The following is a 20,082-nucleotide window of genomic DNA, read 5'->3' as shown; positions in this document are numbered from 1 at the left end:
GGATAAAAATACTTTAGGAGGGAGCTTTCAGTGGCACTTGATCATAAGGCAGGTTTAAGGATGCTGGTGTTTTATGAAAACCTACAGTCCTAGACTTTGCCTGGCTTTTTCTGGTCAGAAGTTTAAATGGCTTAAATACAAGTTAAAAGTCTGGGATTGGTTTTATTTCAGTACAGAGGCAGATGGCAGAAGTAATATTATATCTTGGTCTACAGCCAAACACTCCTTATGCAATTAAATCTTTTAAAAAATCCCAAACATTCCTGGCTTTTGACAGTCCAAAATCTTAGGTTGTTAAACAAAATAAAATAAGAAAAAACTGTTTATCTTGAAGAAGTCATCAGGGAGGAATGTTTTTCTGATATACGTAACAGCAACTGAAACCAACCTCACTTGGTGTCGTGTACATTCAGAAATCCTCATTATCATGGTAGGTCAGCTCTTACATTTTAAGTATTTGACATAAATGTAGCAAAGGTGATAATAAATGTTCCTTCTGCCTTCCTAAAGTCTCTTAAATGCCAGGCAAGTGCTTGTCCACTTGCCCTGGCCCCACACATTAAATCTCCTGCTCCCTACATCAGAGCTCCAGAGCCTCCTGTGACACAGGAGAAATCCCTGCGTGGCTTTATGCCAAGATGGCACAGGGACTGAGTGCATGGCTGGCATTCCTGTGAGTGCCAGGGATCCTAATCCTTCCCTGCTGGGAGCCACCCATGCCAGGAGGAGAGCAGTGAGGGAGGAATGCAGATCAGGTCCCTGTGCTCTGCTGCTGGGGAACAGCCCTGGCAGTCCTGATGGGAGGATAGGCTTACTTGGGATGCTCAGGAGCCAAACTCGTTCTGGGTCTGTCGGGCCTCTTGCAGCTCCTTGGGGTGTGCTCCCTAGGGGAACCCCCTGACTCCCTGTGCGACTGCCTTCAGGGGTGAGCCAGGGCAGGCCAGGGCACAGCCAGCACATCAACAAACCCCACCTGATTTTTATAACTGAAGCCTCCTGTGCAGTGGTTATTTGCCACATCCATCCACCAGTGCTCTGAGACCCTCTTATACTTTGTTTTAAAAGTACAGCCCAATCATTTGTCATTTGGAACCGTTTAGCTCTGTTTGTTTAGAATGGAACACTTTGTTTTAGATGGCCAATTTGGAAACGCAGAGCAAACGTGTCCCTACAGCACGGTCTCCCACAGGGACAGCACTGCTGGTGTGCTGCAGCAGAAAGGCAGGCGAAAGCAGAGCACAGGTGTGAGAGGACTGAGCGGCAGCTTACCCACGCAGGGCCTGGCAGCGCCCTGGGCGCGGAATCCTCGCGGGCACACGCAGCGGTAGCTGCCGCGGGTGTTCTCACACAGCTGGTTGTAGCGGCACTGGTGCGACCCCGACCGGCACTCGTCAACATCTGCAGCACACGGCAAGGAACAGTCACAGCTCCGCTCATCCTCACTGCGGGAGGGAGCTGGGGCTAAACCATCCCTGACCATCTCTGAGGATGGGGCTTGGAGCAACCTGGGGTAATGGATGGTGTCCTTGCCCACGACGAGGGGTAGGAATAAGTGATTTTTAAGGTCCCTTCCAGCCCAAATCATCCCATGATTCCACTGGAACAAAAGCTTTGGTACTACCTACAACATCAGCTGTGCTTAAAACCCTCCCTGATAAGCAACAGGGACCTGTGATCTTTGTTGAGAGCTCCTGAGCCAAACTCTTAAGAAATCATGCACACACAGAACAAAACATTTCAGTCAATGAATAACTGAGAGAAATCAAGGTTCTGACACAGAAAAGACACCAAGAGAAATCTTACTGTTCTTACTTAAGAACAGTGGAAAAACTAGAAGTAGCAAGGATACATCTGCTTTTCTATAACAAATTACATGCTCCATAAGCAAAAACAAGTTGTTGCTTTAGTATGTGCAAATATTAATAACTGGAGATGGACAATCTTCGGGATTATTTTAAAAAATAAACATCATCATTGTTCCTGTGTTTCCCATAGCTACACAGTGTTCTACTCACCAATGCAAGTCCCGTTCTCTGCTTTGGTCATTCCACTGGGACACAAGTCAATGCACTTGTAGCCACCACGGGTGTTCTTGCAGAGCTGATCAGGCCTGCACACGTTCTGCCTGCACTCATTGACATCTTACTCAAACAAAAGCCAAAAAAAAAAAAAGAAAAAAGCAGGATTGGACTCAATTATGTAATGAAATTACCCTGTATCCACACATTGAATCATTTCATGCACATGGATCAGTCAGTCCAATTCTTGCTGCCTCTGGCTTTCAGTACTGCTTGACAGATTCCAAAATGTACATCAAGTGTATCATCCATAATAGCATTTTCTTTCATAAGACAATAGAGCAACAAATCAATGTTGAATTCTGCCTGATGGAAGGAGGGAATGGACATTCAGAACTTCATCCCTACCCATGCATTTTCTGCCCTTCAGCTGGAATCCTGGGTCACAGCCACAGTGGAAACTTCCTATGGTATTGAAGCAACGCTGATGGCAGGAGCTGGACTCTTGACACTCGTTAATGTCTGTGGAACAACACAAATCCTTGACACCAGGGCTGGCAGTTTCCTTGTGGGCAGTACCTGAGCAGGGTTTGGGTGAGTTCTGCTCAGGAGTATTTGCTGCTCTCCCATCTTTATACATGAAAATGCACATGGGACACAAACCCAAGAATGCTAATTTCTTCCCTGACAGGATTTTAAATTTATTTCTGAAGACTGAAGAAGCAAAAGATTAAAAACAAACCCAAACCTACAGAAAAACCAAAAGCCCACAGCCTTAAGAATGAACATTTATAGACAGGAGACGCCCTCTACAGCGAGTTTCAGCTGCACGGAGCAGCATTTTCAGTTGCAGGAGAGCTGAGGAGCCCGAGGCGCAGCCCGCGCGTACCTTGGCAGCCGAGGCCGTCGGGAGTCCTGCGGAAGCCGCTCCCGCAGCGCAGCGCGCAGCGGAAGGAGCCGGGCAGGTTCTCGCAGTCCTGCCCCGCGTGGCAGCTGTGCCCCCCCAGAGCACACTCGTCGATGTCTGCAATGGGAAACGAGCTGCAAACCCTGCTCGGCCAGCACAGGGGACACACCAACCAGTGCCTTCAGCACCAGCAGCTACAAACACGTGGCCAGGAGTACATTCAGCTATGAAATAATTAGAGTACCACCAATAAATTGTGTTCTTATCATGAGAAAATGGCCCGAATAAAACTCTCCTTAGCAATTTACGTGCCTCTTAAGGCATTTAAGGCCTTCAATTATCTAAGGGGCATTTGTATCCAACCTGCCCCAGCAGCACCTTTCTTACCTTGACATGTTCTGCCATCAGCAGAGATGGTGAAACCTTTGGGACAGGAGCAGTAGTAGGATCCCACAGCATTGTGACAGGTGTGGGAACAAGGATTTCCCACAGCACATTCGTCTTCATCTGGAACAAGAGAATGTTTGAAAAACTAGTGAGACTTCCCAAGAAACTACTCTGATGACTAGTAAAGCCCACAGGGCAAAACCAGATCCAGCCAATTCCCCTTAATTTTCAATCTTTCCAGAGGTAATGAAATAAGTCCACAAAATCAACTCAGATGATTTCTCCCTAAAACAACCCCGACTCTTAGTGAGACAGCCAGGGTGCTCGTGTGCTTCTCTCCACCTCCATCCCCCAAGCAGGAACACATGGGCTCCTGTCTGAGGTGCCAACACTCGGCCTTTCCTCCACACAGGTCACCCAAATCCTTCATTGCTCTGCAGGCTTAGCAGAGCCTGAGGCTCAGTTTCCTCCAAGTGTACCTGAGGTACTGATTTAAAAGTTGTCTGGGCACTACTCATATTTTAGGGGATGACTGAAGTAACATCTTCAGCTGCCCTTGGATCCACACCCTTTTAGCAAGGATAACTCACACTTTTTGAAGTGCATACTTTGAACTCTAAATAAAGGGGATGTAGGTTCTGGTGGCTTAATAATGTGTCCAGCTCTGGAGCCCTCAGCACAAGGTGGACATGGACCTTTTAGAGGAGGTCCAGAGGATGCCATGGAGATGTGCCAAGGGCTGGAGCCCCTCTGCTGTGGAGCCAGGCTGGGAGATGTGGGGGTGTTCACCTGGAGAAGGGAAGGCTTCAGGGGTGGAAACAGGGGATCTTTAAGGCCCCTTCCCACCCAAAGCACACCAGGACTCCATGGTTACACCCACCCGTGTCAGTCATTACCTGAGCAATAAGGCCCAGACGAGTCCAAAGCAAACCCTGCAGGGCACTGGTTGCTCCGATCCCCTGTGTGACAAAGGAAGCACGTGTCACTTGTGGATAAAAATATGGCCTCTTCATTACTTTTAACAGTAAGAATTGCAGCCCAGCAATTTTACAGTATTTGTTATATTTCAACACCAAAACAGGAACTTTTAAATCCAGCCTTACTAGTTTCTCTACTTTGGCACTAAGTCAGTATTGCATGGCTATTGTAAATGCAGGTGAACCCGGCGGGAAGAAACAATGATGTCTGACTCCAGTTCAGAAGGCTGAATGATTTCTTTATTATAACTGTGATATAATACATTAATATACTATTTAAAGGAAGATACTAAAACTACACACCCACTCATTCTAACTATCATATCTAACTCACAACTCATGACCTTCCTCTTGAGAGTCCAGCCACAGGTGGATTGGATTGACCAACAGGCTCAAACAATCCTCACCAGAATCCAATCAAGCAATCACCCCAGGTAAACAATTCTCCAAACACATTCCACATGGGAAAACAGTGAGCAGAAATAGAAATTATTTTCTCTTTCTCCTCTCTGTACACCTCTATAAAAAATCCTGAGAGAGAGAAATGTTCGGTTTGTCACACATGGCTTGTGCTGGTTTGAGTAACATTGAACAGGTGTGTGGGGGTCCCCTCAGAGTGAGCTGCAAGTCTCATCCCAGCCTAATGCATCCTGAGAAGTTTATTATCAAAAGAATAAAGACCATTTGGTTTTACTTCACATAAAAGGAGGTCAATAGACCCAAAGCAAAAAAATCACCATGTCACAAATCTCAGGAGATCACTGCAGAAGAACGTAACCGTGTACGACAAACTGCAATGAAAAACTCAGGGTGAGACTCCTCAAAGGACACAGGGCTTTGGCTGCTTGAAAACTGAAATTTAAAAAATGAAATCTAAAAAAATCCCAAACACCAGTATCTTAATTGTTAGAGGAAATAAAATCAAGTTCAGTAAAGGCTTAGCCAGATCTAATCACAGGCATATCTTAACCCAGAGACTCTCTTTTATCAGATCTGTTTTTAAATTAGAAAAAAAAAAAAAAAGCATTTGGTTTTCAAATTGTACAATGAGTCCCTAATCTGGCAAGTGGGGAAAAAACTTACTGTACTTGATTTAGAATCTTGTTACTGAAAAGAAAGACTCAGACAGTCAACCCCTCTGTTTCATGTACTTCCAAACTAGAGTAACTTCCCTACCACATAAAAAAAAAAAAGAAAGCTCAAATAGCATTAAAAGAAGTAACTGGCCAGCTTGCTCATTAATTAGAGCTTCTCAAAGGAAAATCTGCTCCCATTAATCTATGCCTGTCCCCTTTGGTCATTCAGGTTCATAAAATCCAGCAGTTAGCAATGCTAACTAATAGTTCGTTTATGGATACATCCAACAAGACTTTCAGGTCCTGCGATCTATGCTAAAGCTACCCAAGTTTCACAGAATTTCTTTTGAGACTATGGGTGACTCAATGAACTCTAGGAAGAGAAGACAGTCCTTCCCCACTGTCTGATTTCTGGGAAGGCCTAGAACAACACCTTTTGCAATGGAAGCCTGGATTTGGAAAGCCACGGCCTCCTCCAGCGGGTCGTACTCCGTAGCGATGGAGGCAGCGCGCAGCGTCTGCACCAAGAAGGGCATCCTGCCCTTGCTGGAGTCGTAGGTGATGGTGTGGTTCCACGTGTAGGGCACGCTGACCCCGTCTGCCGCGAAGAGGCGCGTGGAGTGCGCGTGCAGCTGCCCAGGGCCCGTCTGAATGTAGTCCTCTGTGTAATCCTGCAACAGAACCCTGGCCATCAGCTGCTCCCACGCCAGCACCACACCTGTACTTCAGAGCTGGGAGATGTGTTTAGAGAAAGGAGCTTATCTTATCCGCTGAACAAGAGTATTGCACACACACACAGGTCCTTTTCACTCTTAAGTGTTGAATCTTGACACTGCCTAGTCTATTATTTTAAAAAAGATACAGACTGATGTCCTGAGGATCCTGATGATGGAAGACACAACAGAAGATTTCTAAAAAAATATCTCACTCCTCAGTAACAATCTTTTGAGGTCTAAATATTTAGCTTTTATTTGAAGTTAGATGCTGACAAATATGCTAAATAAACAAGTGGTGGAGAAACATTCTGCCACTGAAGGGAGTTATAAATATATTGGACATACTACATATTGCAGTCTTCCAAAATATCAACAACTTCAGGTATATTTACTGCATGGTGGGATGAATACAGTAAAATACTGGTTACCAGTTACTAAATACTATATCAGAGAGGTTAAAGATGCACCTTTCTAGCTCTGCCCAAAGCAACCCTGACATGCCAGCCATCAATAACTGCCCTGAAGACCTGCCTGAACACTACCTGCCAACATCTCAAACCCTTGAGAGACAGACAGCACTCTCCTCATGGTAACTTTCTGCTTTCAAAGGCAACATCAGCACCATCAGTTCCACCAGGCACAAAAGAAGTCACATACAATAAAGCAGGTTACAGGAATAAGTGTTTCCTCCTTTCCTCTGGATGAGAGAAGTACAGATGCATGAAGCAGCTTTACCTTGACACTGACATCAGCCACGGACTGGAGCTGCAGCACGTGGCCACTCACAACAACATCCAGCAGCAGGGTCCCGTCCGTGTCCAGGCCCCGGGCAACATGCGTCATGCGTAGGATCTCACCTGGCAGTTTAACAGCACACTGATTTATCACACATTCCCAACACAGACTCCCAACAGCCACATGGAATCGAAACTGCAGTCCCTCTTCCAGTTATTTATAGTTACATTTTCTAAGGTGTACCGTGCCCATGAGAAAAAACACGACACATTTCAAACTAGAGCTAAATTTCAAACTAGAAGGTGGAATAAAGCCTCAGAAGGTTACAGTTAGTCTGTAAATAATACACTGAAAATATTTGTGCAAGCACAAAACCCAAATTTCAGCAATGGTCCTCTGCTGTCTTTTCAGAAATGCAGCATCCATCTGGCTTACTAGACACAAAAAGAGCTGATCTATCCCAGGCAACTCACCAGTTGCAAACTCCACTTGAGTTTCTCTCTTGAAGACAGCATCAGTGAGCGTAAACCCATTCATTGCTTCCCCAATTTCTTTGGCAGTTGTCCAATAAACCGGGCTGAGTATGGAAACGAGCTTCCTCATGGCTGGGCCTGAAGGAAACACCACAGAAAATTGGGGAGCTTTGATCTCGTTATAGTCCCATGTGCACACGAGCTGAATAAGAAGCCCTCAAACTAGCGTAACCCTTCAGATTTAAACCAGAAGACCATAGGTATTGGTGTATTCAGAAAAAAAATTGATCAAAGTTAAAGAGGCCTACCAAGGGTCCGAGGGACGTTTGTGATCTTTGCCTGTATCACTCTGGTGTCAGAATCCGGGCTGTCCGTTACTGTGGCATTCAGGAAAGCAATACCGAATTCCACATCATTGATATTGCCAATGATGCTGCCCTTGGCACGTGCAGGCCCACCTGTGCAGGGGATGGGGAGAGGCAAAACACAACCCTGTGTAATAAGCGCTGCTGGGTATTTTAGGGGAGGGAGAACTGGGCTTTAGTTCTGGGCACATTTAAACCCAAAAAATTAAATTACCCAGTCAACTGGCCAAGATAAGAGCACCAGTGAAATCAGGAGTGCCACAGGCTTTCATCACACTGTCACTGCATGCAGGATGTAAACACTCACCAGGACACGCTTGGGTGTTGCACCTGGATATCTGGGAGGAGTCCCCAGGGCAAGGACGGCCACGATTTAATGGGGCTGGACTGCTGCAAAGGCGCACCCGGCTCTGCTCTCCTCCTCCACAGGATGCAGAGCACTGGCTCCATGATTGCCACTGCCCCCAGCTTCCATCCACTGCAGAATAAAGAAAGCAATTTTTCAATTTAAATGCTTCAGGCTGCATCGGTTGTGCTGAAGTCAATTCCTTTGTGAAGGAACCAAGGTTCTAAAGGGACAGATCAAAGGACAACAAAAACATTAAAGCGGGCAGGTGTCAACACCTGCCATCAGAAACACAGAATCCCAGACTGGTTTGGGTGGGAAGGGACCTTAAATCTCATCCCGTCCCACCCCCTGCCACAGGTAGGGACACCTTCCACTGTCCCAGGCTGCTCCAAGCCCCATTCAACCTGGCCTTGGACACTTCCGTGGGTGGCCTATGTTCCTCGTGTGGCATATACCCTGGTGCCTTCCAGGGAAAGCTTCATTCCCACTGCTGTTGTGAGTACTGACCTGGGCACAGGTCTGTGCTGCACCTCTGGATCTGCACGTCAGCCCCAGCACAGGCCCTGCCGCCGCTGGCCGGGCGTGGGTTGTCACAGCTCCGGTACCGCCTTGTCTGGCCCCCGTTGCACGTCCGACTGCAAGTTCCCCAACTGCTCCATGGGCCCCAGTTGCCATGAACTGCAAGAATAAGTCAGGTTTGATCTTCCTCAGGGATTTAAAACCAGACAGTCAAGCTAGAAAAGTACGGTTTTTGGAGAGTAACTTTTTTTTTTCTCTCCAAAAGAAAACAACCAAACCCAGCAAGTGGGCGAACAGCCCAACACAAAGCACTTACCTGGGCAAGGATCACTGTTGCAAAAATCCATTTGAATGTCACTTCCCTCACACTTGTGTCCCCCAAACTGCGGGGCTGGGTCGGAGCAGTGGCGCGTCCTCTGCCTGCTGCCTCCCCCACAGGACACGCTGCAGGTGCTCCAGCTGCTCCACGGGGACCACTTCCCATCCACTGCGGAGAGAGGCACAGCAGTGAGAGCCTCTGACTCCAGCAGAAACACAGCACAGCAGTGCTGCATCGAGGAAAACTGATCATGGATGTCACTGACTCTCTGCAGCATCTCAGCTACTCAGGGATTTCTCCCCAGGGACCTGGGGTGGGTGAGAGCTGGACCAGCCCTGGCAACGCAAGTGGGACCAGAACTCCCCGTGCCCTGGGCTGATCCCCCAGTGTGGGCAGCAGGGGAGAGGGGATTCTGCCTGTCTGCCCTTCTCAGGTGAGACCCCACCTGCAGAACTGCTCCAGCCCTGGGGCCAGAAGCACAGGAAGAACATGGAACTGCTGGAGAGGGTCCGGAGGAGGCCCAGGAGCTGCAGACCCTGTCCTCTGGAGCTAGCTTAGGGTAGGAAAAGACCTTAAAGCTCTCCCTCTGGGAGAGCTTAGCGTGTTCACCAGGAGAAGAGCTGTGGTCCACTGGCAGAGTCTATAGCAAATGCTAAGTAGTGCCAGAGTCAGTGACAATAAAAAGCTTGAAGGGGAGTTTTTTCAGGTACTAGACTTTTATAGCCAGAAAGCGTTAACCACGAGAGAAGCAGAAGCGGGGGAGGGAAGGAGAAGTTCGGTCTCACCTGGGCAGCGCCGGCGGTAGCAGAGCTGGAGCTGCGTGTCGGGGCCGGGGCAGCGGGGGCCGCCGTGCGCCGGGGCCGGGCTGGCGCAGAGCCGCGGCCGCGTCTGCGTGCCCTTCCCGCATGTGGTGCTGCACGGCCCCCACGGCCCCCACGGGCTCCACTCGCCGGCCACTGCAACGGCAGCACAGCTTAAACACTGCCCCGGAACAGACACACACACCTGGGATAGCCCCGATCCCACACACTGCCCCGGAACAGACACACACACCTGGGATAGCCCCGATCCCACACACTGCCCCAGAACAGACACACACACCTGGGATAGCCCCGATCCCACACACTGCCCCGGAACAGACACCTGGGATAGCCCTGATCCCACACACTGCCCCGGAACAGACACACACACCTGGGATAGCCCTGATCCCACACACTGCCCCAGAACAGACACACACACCTGGGATAGCCCCGATCCCACACACTGCCCCAGAACAGACACCTGGGATAGCCCTGATCCCACACACTGCCCCAGAACAGACACCTGGGATAGCCCTGATCCCACACACTGCCCCGGAACAGACACCTGGGATAGCCCTGATCCCACACACTGCCCCAGAACAGACACACACACCTGGGATAGCCCTGATCCCACACACTGCCCCAGAACAGACACACACACCTGGGATAGCCCCGATCCCACACACTGCCCCGGAACAGACACCTGGGATAGCCCTGATCCCACACACTGCCCCAGAACAGACACCTGGGATAGCCCTGATCCCACACACTGCCCCAGAACAGACACACACACCTGGGATAGCCCTGATCCCACACACTGCTCCAGAACAGACACACACACCTGGGATAGCCCCGATCCCACACACTGACCCAGAACAGACACCTGGGATAGCCCTGATCCCACACACTGCCCCAGAACAGACACACACACCTGGGATAGCCCTGATCCCACACACTGACCCAGAACAGACACACACACCTGGGATAGCCCTGATCCCACACACTGCCCCGGAACAGACACACACACCTGGGATAGCCCTGATCCCACACACTGACCCAGAACAGACACCTGGGATAGCCCTGATCCCACACACTGCCCCAGAACAGACACACACACCTGGGATAGCCCTGATCCCACACACTGACCCAGAACAGACACCTGGGATAGCCCTGATCCCACACACTGCCCCAGAACAGACACACACACCTGGGATAGCCCTGATCCCACACACTGCTCCAGAACAGACACACACACCTGGGACAGCCCTGATCCCACACTGCCCCAGAACAGACACACACACCTGGGATAGCCCTGATCCCACACACTGCTCCAGAACAGACACCTGGGATAGCCCTGATGCCCCAAATAATGTCTTGAATAGTGGCCCAAACAATCAGCACTTTGACAAGCAAAGATCAACTCTGTTTTTTAACTACATCACCTCACCACCATCATCAAACATCAGAACTGAACACGTAATCAAATATGGATTTTTCCAATTCCCCAGGCAGGATGGAGGCCTGAGCACGGCCAAGGCAGCCTGGCTAAAAGCTGCCAGAGAGCAGCAGCCAGAGCTGTTTTTCCTGCCAAAACCTAGAGAAATGAGTCTCAGGCCTCTGAATGAGTATTTGGCATCACAGTGGCAGCATAGCCAGGGAAAAATGGAAAAAACAAACATTGCAAATTGTACAGAAGGGAACATGTCAGTGGTGAAGGCTCTGAATAAACTACAACCTGTCAAATGTAGGAAATACTCGTGGGAACAGAAGGAAACCTGACAGGTATTTGGGAGCAAAATGTGGCTAAAAATTGCAACAACAGAGGAAAATATACAGATAAAGTCTTAAATTATTAACAATAATTTTTACATAGCTTTAAATAGTTGGTGGTTTGGCTTTGGTTCTTTTATTTTAACTGGCTTTGCAGGATAGATTTAGAGTAGAGAGAATTTACATTGTGAGGATGTGGGTAATAAGTACTGAAAAACATTAAAATACAAATTAACATTTTTACTGGTGTAAAAAAAAATAAGAAATTGCTGAGATTTCTTACACTTTTGTGATTTCTGTTTCCAAGAATTCGTGCCATTCAATTAAAAAAAAAAGTAATTAACAACTACAAATAGGCTGAGATAATTTGGGTTTGGAGAAACAAAGAAACCTGTATGTGAAGCCCCTCATGCAAATAAGGTTAAAATACTCTTCTCTTACCTGGGCAAGGCCTAAGATTGCACATGACTGACTCCACAGCGCTGCCCTCACAGGGCTTCCCTCCGAGCTGAGCTGGGGGGTTACTGCAGGTCCTGCTCCTTGTCCTGTTTCCTTGGCCACAGCTTCTTGAACACTCTTCCCACAGCCCCCACTCCGACCAGCTCCCATCCACTAAGGACCAGAAAAGCCCAGTTTTCATTCAACAATATTTTTGTGGTATTTATTGAAATTTCCTCTTTCTTTCCAAAATTAATTACAACTACTTGGAAAAATGAATCTGCCAAGAAGATCCACAGTGACAGAATTTCATTGTTTGGGCACTTAATGCAAGACACATTAAAAGTACCAGTTCACTGTGGCTTTTCAGTACTTAAAGAGGGAGGGAGACTTAGAGGGGCAGACAGCGATAGGACATGGGAGAAAGGTTTTAAATTAGAAGAGGAGATATTTAGAAGGAATTGCTCTCTATGAGGATGGGGAGACCCTGGAAGCTGTGGCTGCCCCCCTGGATCAACGGCAGTGTCCCAGGCCAGGCTGGACAGGGCTTGGAGCACCCTGGGCTGGCGGAATGTGTCCCTGCCATGGCACTGGACGGGCTTTGAGGTCCCTCCAACCCAGCCCCTCGAGGGATTGTGTGTCTGCAGCAGTACCTGGGCAGGGCTGGCGGTGGCAGCTGCGCAGGTCGGTGTGGGGGCCCTGGCAGCCGCGGCCCCCGTTGGCCGGCACGGGGCTGTCGCACTGCCGGACGCGCTCCTGCACGCCCTGGCCGCAGGTGACGCTGCACGCCCGCCATTCCAGCCAGCTGGAGAACCCGCCGTGCACTGCAACAGGAGCAGGGATGCTGCTGGGCACTGCTGGCGCCTGCAGCTCCCTTAGGCGGCACAGAGAAGTGAAAACTGCACCTCCCGACCCTGGAAATCCACCTCTCTTCATGTCATTACTGTGCACAAATCTCTTACCAGAGTTCAACGACAATTACTGCATTTCTTTAGAGGCACATGTTCTGAGGACAGGATCTGATTTGAGACCTTTTCATTATAATTTTTGTCTGTTACCCTTCACAGCCTCTATCTCTTCCAGCTGGATGAGTATAATAGAATAAAATTTAATGAAAGAGAACCCCACTGACACTTCAGACTAAGCTTACCCTAGACCTAACGCTTATAAAGAAGGTATGACCAAACATCTCATCCACAAAATATGGGCAAGATGAATGTTGACCACATTTGATCCAGATTAATGCTGTCATCTACCAGCTTCAAAGTCACTCTGATGCTTCGTGCACCTACCCTGCACAGTCAGGGGCACTGTGACGAGGACGGACCCCAGGAGATTCCTGGCCACACACTCGTAGTCGGCGGTGTCCTCCCTGTGCAGCGGGGCGATGCGCAGGGAGCCGTTGGGCAGCAGGGTCACTCTGTCGTCGCCCAGCACGGGCTGGCCCTGGCGGGACCAGCTGATGGCGGGAGGGGGCTCTCCCCCAGCCTGGCAGTCCAGCACTGCCGTGGCACCGGCTTCCAGCACGGTCCCCACCGGCTCAACCGTGATGACTGGGGGGCCTGGAAGAGAAAGGGCTCTTTGGGCGACAGCACACGGGCACAGGTCTGACTGATTTAGTATTAAAGTGAGCACAGAGAAATCCCAAGTCAGTTTACTTTGACTAAAATCATTACTGCTGATCCCCTGCTGGCAAAATAGAAACACAGAATCCTTAAGGCTGGAAAACAGATCACCAAGTCCAACCACCAACCCAGCACCACCACCAATGTTCACCACTAAACCACGTCCCCAAGTGCCACCAAACAGATACGTTACAATGCCAACAACAAGGTAGTTTGAACATGCTGCAATCTGAGGACTAAAGCAGGGATTAAGGCCCAGCTATAAGAGTACATGCTCTTCTTTATTGTTAAAATGGGTTGTTTTTCTTAAAACCCACAGGAAGATGTTATTATTCATGTCCAGAGACAACTGAAGGATAAGGAACAGACCCACAGTGTGCTTAAGGCTATAGCAGGAAGGGCACATTTAGAAATTATCCCACTAGCAAAGAAAAACTCTTAACATATTTTTTTTGCCAAAGATAAAATATTGTCAGTAGGAATTAGGATTCCTCTAAGTTAAGAGTCTAGTTTATTCCAGTTGTATTGAGTGAACTAAGGGAAACAGGCCATTTCAGAGAGTGGTTCAGTTCACTCCACACTGGTTTCTATGATGAGGCTCAACCACCCTCTGTTACATCCCTCTCTTCTTTGACTTCAATCACAGCTTAGACCAGACTATCATATATTCATGATGAAAGGTACCCAGAGAAGATCTTGGCTACCTCATTCCTGGAAGTGTTCAAGGAGCAACCAGCTCTAGTGGAAGGTGTTCCTGCCCATGGCAGGTGACCTTTAACGTCCCTTCCAACCCAAGCCCTTCTATGATTCTATGGAAGAGGAGATGAGTCCAAACTCCAGGGCAGTGCCCAACCTGAAACACTCCCCCAGGAGCTGCCTGCACCTCCCCACAGGCAGGTTTTCACTCCCTTAAGGGGCATTAAGCCTCCCTTTGGGCCTTACTCTGCAGGGTCAGTGTCAGGCTGCGCTCCACCACGCCCACGTCATTGGTCGCCACGCACTTGTAGTCACCAGCATCTTCATTCTGAGGAACAAAACGGGGGCTCAGTCTACAGGACCCCTTCTGGCAGGGAATTTTAATCCCAACTCAAAATGCATTCATGAATACATGGGGAAAAATAGGAGTCTTGCTGTTCAGATTAGGAATTTAGATTTGGAATAAGAGATTTGCACATGGAGAATGCAATTGCTTTTCAGCTGACCTGTAGAAGCCAGGCTCTCTTAAGGTCAGGAGAAAAGGTCCCATTTAACAGGCCATGACCAGGATCTCACACATCAACAATTAGTATGTAAATTCAGTCCTTCTGACAAGCAGGGAGAACTCTGACCACCTGGGGATTCTTGCCTCAATAATTTGAATCTAATTCTAGTCCAAGTTAAAACATTTGTTAAAGGTGAAAGCAAAAAAGGATAAATGTCTAGCCTGACTCCTTCAAACCAGTATGATCAGGAACAGCTTTATCAATCAAGTTCAAAGCAGATACTCACAGTATAGGGGCAGGACTCACCACAGTGCCATAAATAGCAAGGGAACCATTGACAAGCTGTCGGATCCTGTTACTAATCTGAACTCCCACTCCTTTTCTGCTCCACTGGATGGTTGGAGGGGGATCTCCCCTGACTTCACAATTCAACATGGCATTGCCACCCAAGGGCTCAATTCTGCTGGAGTGATAATCCCCTTTGAACACTGGAGGCTCTGAAAAAACAAGAGATGGCAGAGAAATAGTAGAGACAAAATAAAATGTGCCTAATTGAGAACTGCTGGTAGGGATCACTCACCTCGGACTTTCTGAAGGGGGGATTTCAACCTGTTCAGATTTTTCCCATTTAGCCATTGGCATGGTATTATATACAGGGGGGAATGGCTTTAAGCTGACAGCAGGCAGGTTCAAAGTGGATACTAGGGAGAAATTTCTCCCTGTGAGGTGGGAGGCCCTGGCCCAGGCTGTCAAGAGAAGCTGTGGCTGCCCCTGGATCCCTTAAAGTGTCCAAGCTCAGGCTGGATGGGGCTTGGAGCAGCCTGGGCTAGTGGAGTATCTCTGCCCATGGCAGAGGGTGGCACTGGATGAGTTTAAAGGTCCCTTCCCACCTATCCCATTCCAACTCCACTATCCAAGCCCAGTGGTTACATGGAGCTGTCCAGCAACAACCACAACTGCTGAATTTTATGTACCTTTGACATACACGAAGCCAATGGCCTTGATGGAGCCCACTGTGTTCTCTGCAGAGCACACGTAGGTGCCAGAGTCCTCCTTGGACACCCTCTCGATGAGCAGCTCACTGTGCCCATTGACATCGTCGTACTGTGCTGGAGGGAGAGCAGGGAAAGGGTCACTCCAGGGACTGAAACGTACACAGCTCACAGGAGTGCTTGGATCTGTGCACAGTGCTTGGATCTGTGCATTCTCAGCAGCACAGCTTTGGGGTCTTGTGCATCCCTGAGACACTCCAGGAATGCACAGAAAGTCATTGCTGTGACATTTGCCCACATGCACCTGTTCACTTCAGCTGCCCTGTAATTTCAAGAATCAGTTGCTCAATGCTGAGTAAATACCATCAGATATTAATAATTTTAATGTGCTACATTGTTGGCTACACAAGAGGAACCATTTTCTAATTACCTTCCTTACAGCTTTGTCTCAGAGGCAGTTTAATTACGTGACTGCATAACACTGAAGATATTCCTCACACAATCACTAACAGTTTATTCCAGCTAGAATTTTCTTCTTTCCTGTCCTAAACTGCAACGCTGCATAGGGGAAAATAATGGCCATCAGGGACCCACCTGGAATGATGTTATTGTTAAAGGTCCACGTTATTCTGGGGACAGGTACCCCAGTTGCTTTGCAGGTTAACCTGAGCTGTTCTCCTTTGGTCAAGGCTACGTCTCCAGGCAATTCAGTGAAAGCTGGGAGCACATGAACTGTCAGGGTGACTGTGTGCACGTCCTCCCCAGCAGCGTTGGTGGCAATGCAGGTGTAACTGCCAGAGTCTTCAGGCTGGAAGAAGACATGGTGGGGAAACTTCAGCTGGGATATATCCTACAGCACATGCCACTCGTATCAGTAGGATAATCTTGAAAGGCTTGGAACAAGCATTCAGCAGAAATGCTCAGCTGAGGTCTTCCACTTCCCTGAATTTGAAGGATAACTAACACTTCCTTTTACCGTTCCTGAGGATTTACCACTACAAGTTCTTCAGAGAATTTACTCCCCAGTGGAAAATGAAAGTTTTGTAATGATTTTGGAACATTAAGAAGAAGAAATCAAAATAAAACAATGACTAACGCAGAGGTGGTTCTTATCACTGCCAAATGTGTCCACTAATAGCTTAGATGCAGGGAGCTTACCACAACATTGTCCAAAATGAGGTCTCCACCAGGCACAGTCTGGTATTTTCCCACTGTGTCTCTTAACAGCATGTTGTCCTTCCTCCAGTTAATTGTTGGTGCTGGGATCCCCTCAGCCACACAGGACAGAAGAGCCTGGGAGCTCTCCGTGACCGTGTACTGTGTATCCGTGCTGCGGATCCTGGGTGGAACTGTGGGGAGGTCATTAGAAACATTTCCTCTGGGTATTATCCAAGCACAACACTGGACTGAAGAAAGTCCTTGTCTGGACCTTCTGGATTGTCCATTTCCATCAATGACTGTGTGCCAGAATTCAAGCAAATGGCTGAAATTACAGCTTAATAACACTCCCCTGCATTAAGTAGCACCGTTTTCCTGAACTCCTCCCTGTACATCCCTAGTTCCTTACTCTCTGTGGGGTCACACTGGTAACACACATTTCCCTACTGTCCCACAGATCATGGAATCACAGGATGGTTTGGGCTCGAAGAGACCTTAGAGGCCACCTCATTCCAACTCCCTGATATGCACAGGGACACCTTTGACTATCCAAGGTTGTTCCAAGCCCCACCCAGTCTGGTCTTGGACACTTCCAGGGATGGGGAGACCTCAGCCAGTCTGGACCAGCCGTTGCAGTGCCCCCCATCCTCCCAGGAAGAGTTCCTTACCATGCACGGCGAGCTCTGTGCTGGAGGTGCTGGATCCCGCGGGATTCGCCGCTGTGCAGGTGTAGCGGCCGCTGTCCCCGGGCTGCACAAACAGGATCTGCAGAGCTCCCGTGCTCAGGATTCTCCTTCGCATGGACTCTGTTATCTGCTGCCCATCCTTATGCCAGCTGATCTGTGGGCCAGGGTAGCCTTCAGCCTCACACTGCAGGGTGACAGACTGATCAATGGCAACAACATATTCCTCCACGTGGGACCTGATAACAGGAGGAACTGAAAGGAGCAAAGACAATTATTGAAAGAATTAGATGCTGTAAGAAAACGCCTTTCACCTGTATGTATTCTGTAAGAAGGAACTCCTTAGTTCTTGGTGAAAATAATTTTAAAAGCATACCCTAAAGCAGACATAGAACTAAAGGGAATAAACCTCCTGGCTCTGTTCAGCATCACATCAAAAAGGAAAGCACTAGGTCCTTTTCTACTGCTCAGAATTGTGTTTGGACTAAGAGAAGGAGTCTAGAAGGTGATTTACCTTGAACTTTCAGCTTGATCTTCCCCAGAGCAGTGCCAGCTGGATTCTGAGCAACACACATATAAGTCCCAGCATCTTCCACAGCTGCTCTGGCAATCTGCAAACTGCCACTCGGCTGGACCATGTAACTGTTCCCTAAAACAAATATAATCAAAGTATGACACTTCTGGTTTGGTGAACCAGAGGAGAGGAGAAACCCAAGTTTCAGAAAACAAAATGGGTGTCTGTGTCACAGGAGCAGGCAGGGTCCCAGGCTTTGAGAGGATACCTGTGGTGATGATGTTGATGCCCTCCTTCTGCCACATGATCACGGGCTGAGGAGTGCCCGTGGCCTCACAGGGCAGCACAGCAGGATTGTTCACGATGACATCCAATGTCCCCGGCTGGGCCTGGATAACGGGTGGCTCTGTGGAATGAAACAAAAAGGGAAAAGCATAACGTTCAAGGCTAGGACAATACAAAGGAACACTAAAACTCTACAACCTGAGCAGGCTGAAGTAGCCATGCTGGCTGCCAGAACAGCCTTGCTCATCAGCCTCCAGCTTACCCTGCACGTGCAGAGTGACGTGCCTGTGGGCAGAGCCCGCGGCGTTCCGGGCCACGCAGGTGTACCTGCCCCCATGGGCCAGCTGGGCAGAGGGGATCTCCACAGCTCCTGGGGCAGAGAGAGCAAGACAACATGCAAAGCATCCTCGAGGCACAGGTGCTCCCTTACAGCATCTCTCATTTCATTCCAAGCCATCAGAGAGGGGATCTCTGGGGGATTGTTTGCATTTCTGTAATTCATTACTTATGGGTGTGTCTGATTGCACTGATTTTCTGCAGCACATTACCTGAAGAGAGAATTCGGTAGCCATCTCCTCTGGGAAGCAACTTGATGCCATTTTTGGTCCAATGAACCGAGGGGATGGGAACACCAGAGGCAGTGCAGGAAACCACGACTGGAGAAAGCTTTGTTACCAGGAGCTCTGTGGCTTCATCTGCTATGGATGGGGGCACTAAAAATCAAGAGCAGGGCAAAGGTTACTTGCCCATGTTCATTTGTTATACATTGTAGGACATACCAGACCCTTATGGATATCAGTATCAAAGAGGAATGAAATGAAAATCTCATCTCAACATCAGAACACCCCAAAAAAGTTCTGGATGGCACACACATTTAATAGCAATATCCCCTCTACCTTGAACAGTGAGATCAATTGCCCTTTGATCTTCTCCTGCATCATTTGACACAGAGCACTCATAGACAGCAGTATCATCCACAGTGGGAGAAATGATTACTAAGGAACCTGAAGACAGAAGTCTGAACAAAGAAAAAAGAAAGTAAAAGCCATTGAAATACTTCTTTCCTTCTCAGGTAATTAGCCCACTGAATTTGCTGGCTAGACAAGGTAGCGTTTAAGCACAGACAAATTCTTCTAGTGCCAAAATCATCCCTGAAAACTTGAAACCCACAATGAAAAAGAAAACACCTCTCACCTGTACATATTCTGGTTCTGATCAACACTAAGCAGATGCCCATTCTTTTTCCAGCTAATTGCTGGTCTGGGAATTCCAGTGGCTTCACAAGGCAAAGTGGTTTGCACATTTACGGTAACTGTGATATTCGTCTGCCCAGGAGCAATAGTTGGAGGAACTAAGGACAAACAAAGCCTAATTATTTAGAATAATTATATGTGTGTGTGTGTATGCATATACACACACACACATTTCTTGTGAGAAATTGATTTGTAAAGGGTTCTCAAAACCTGACAAATTTCACATAGTCTTGTGCATTTGTATGGAAACTCTGAGATAGGGTGTGCTGACTTAGACCATGGAATAGAGATGACATCCCTGAGAGAGAGAGAGAGAGATTGAACTGGAAACAAGTTTCAAAAGATGGCCTTGCAAAAAGACCAGATATTTTGGAGAACTAGAACTGTGAAAGATTCATTGTAGCAAGACCATGTGGGGTAAAATAAGAGGTGATTTGTGTTAGAAGTATTAGCAGCATTGTGTGGCAAAAGCTAATAGACTGAAAAACATTTATAAGTATTGTAACCAGGAAATAGGTTGG

General features: G+C 48.2%; 1 protein-coding gene across 2 annotated transcripts in view; it reads right to left on the bottom strand.

The window, feature by feature from the left end:
• HMCN1 (hemicentin 1) overlaps positions 1-20,082 on the bottom strand; it is a 166,013-nt gene that overhangs the window by 7,693 nt on the left and 138,238 nt on the right. For both annotated transcript variants that reach the window (XM_021525146.3, XM_085586606.1), the window contains exons 75-103: positions 19,503-19,659; positions 19,205-19,326; positions 18,857-19,021; positions 18,571-18,678; positions 18,292-18,429; positions 18,024-18,158; positions 17,495-17,764; positions 16,827-17,017; positions 16,263-16,476; positions 15,651-15,785; positions 14,983-15,173; positions 14,417-14,498; positions 13,142-13,411; positions 12,503-12,673; positions 11,853-12,023; positions 9,627-9,797; positions 8,839-9,009; positions 8,511-8,681; positions 7,962-8,132; positions 7,598-7,747; positions 7,290-7,427; positions 6,817-6,938; positions 5,799-6,036; positions 4,209-4,271; positions 3,313-3,432; positions 2,908-3,042; positions 2,427-2,540; positions 2,016-2,141; positions 1,270-1,398 (exon numbers count right to left, since the gene is read on the bottom strand). In XM_021525146.3, coding sequence (XP_021380821.2) covers positions 1,270-1,398; positions 2,016-2,141; positions 2,427-2,540; positions 2,908-3,042; positions 3,313-3,432; positions 4,209-4,271; positions 5,799-6,036; positions 6,817-6,938; positions 7,290-7,427; positions 7,598-7,747; positions 7,962-8,132; positions 8,511-8,681; positions 8,839-9,009; positions 9,627-9,797; positions 11,853-12,023; positions 12,503-12,673; positions 13,142-13,411; positions 14,417-14,498; positions 14,983-15,173; positions 15,651-15,785; positions 16,263-16,476; positions 16,827-17,017; positions 17,495-17,764; positions 18,024-18,158; positions 18,292-18,429; positions 18,571-18,678; positions 18,857-19,021; positions 19,205-19,326; positions 19,503-19,659 — 4,539 coding nt within the window. The remainder of the gene's footprint in view (positions 1-1,269; positions 1,399-2,015; positions 2,142-2,426; positions 2,541-2,907; positions 3,043-3,312; positions 3,433-4,208; positions 4,272-5,798; positions 6,037-6,816; positions 6,939-7,289; positions 7,428-7,597; positions 7,748-7,961; positions 8,133-8,510; positions 8,682-8,838; positions 9,010-9,626; positions 9,798-11,852; positions 12,024-12,502; positions 12,674-13,141; positions 13,412-14,416; positions 14,499-14,982; positions 15,174-15,650; positions 15,786-16,262; positions 16,477-16,826; positions 17,018-17,494; positions 17,765-18,023; positions 18,159-18,291; positions 18,430-18,570; positions 18,679-18,856; positions 19,022-19,204; positions 19,327-19,502; positions 19,660-20,082) is intronic.

Source organism: Lonchura striata, chromosome 8 (genome assembly GCF_050655825.1).
Source record: "Lonchura striata isolate lonStrDom1 chromosome 8, ASM5065582v1, whole genome shotgun sequence".
Classification (NCBI taxonomy): Eukaryota; Metazoa; Chordata; class Aves; order Passeriformes; family Estrildidae; genus Lonchura; species Lonchura striata.
The sequence above is the reverse complement of the archived record's forward strand: the minus strand, read 5'-3'. Positions and strand labels throughout refer to the sequence as shown.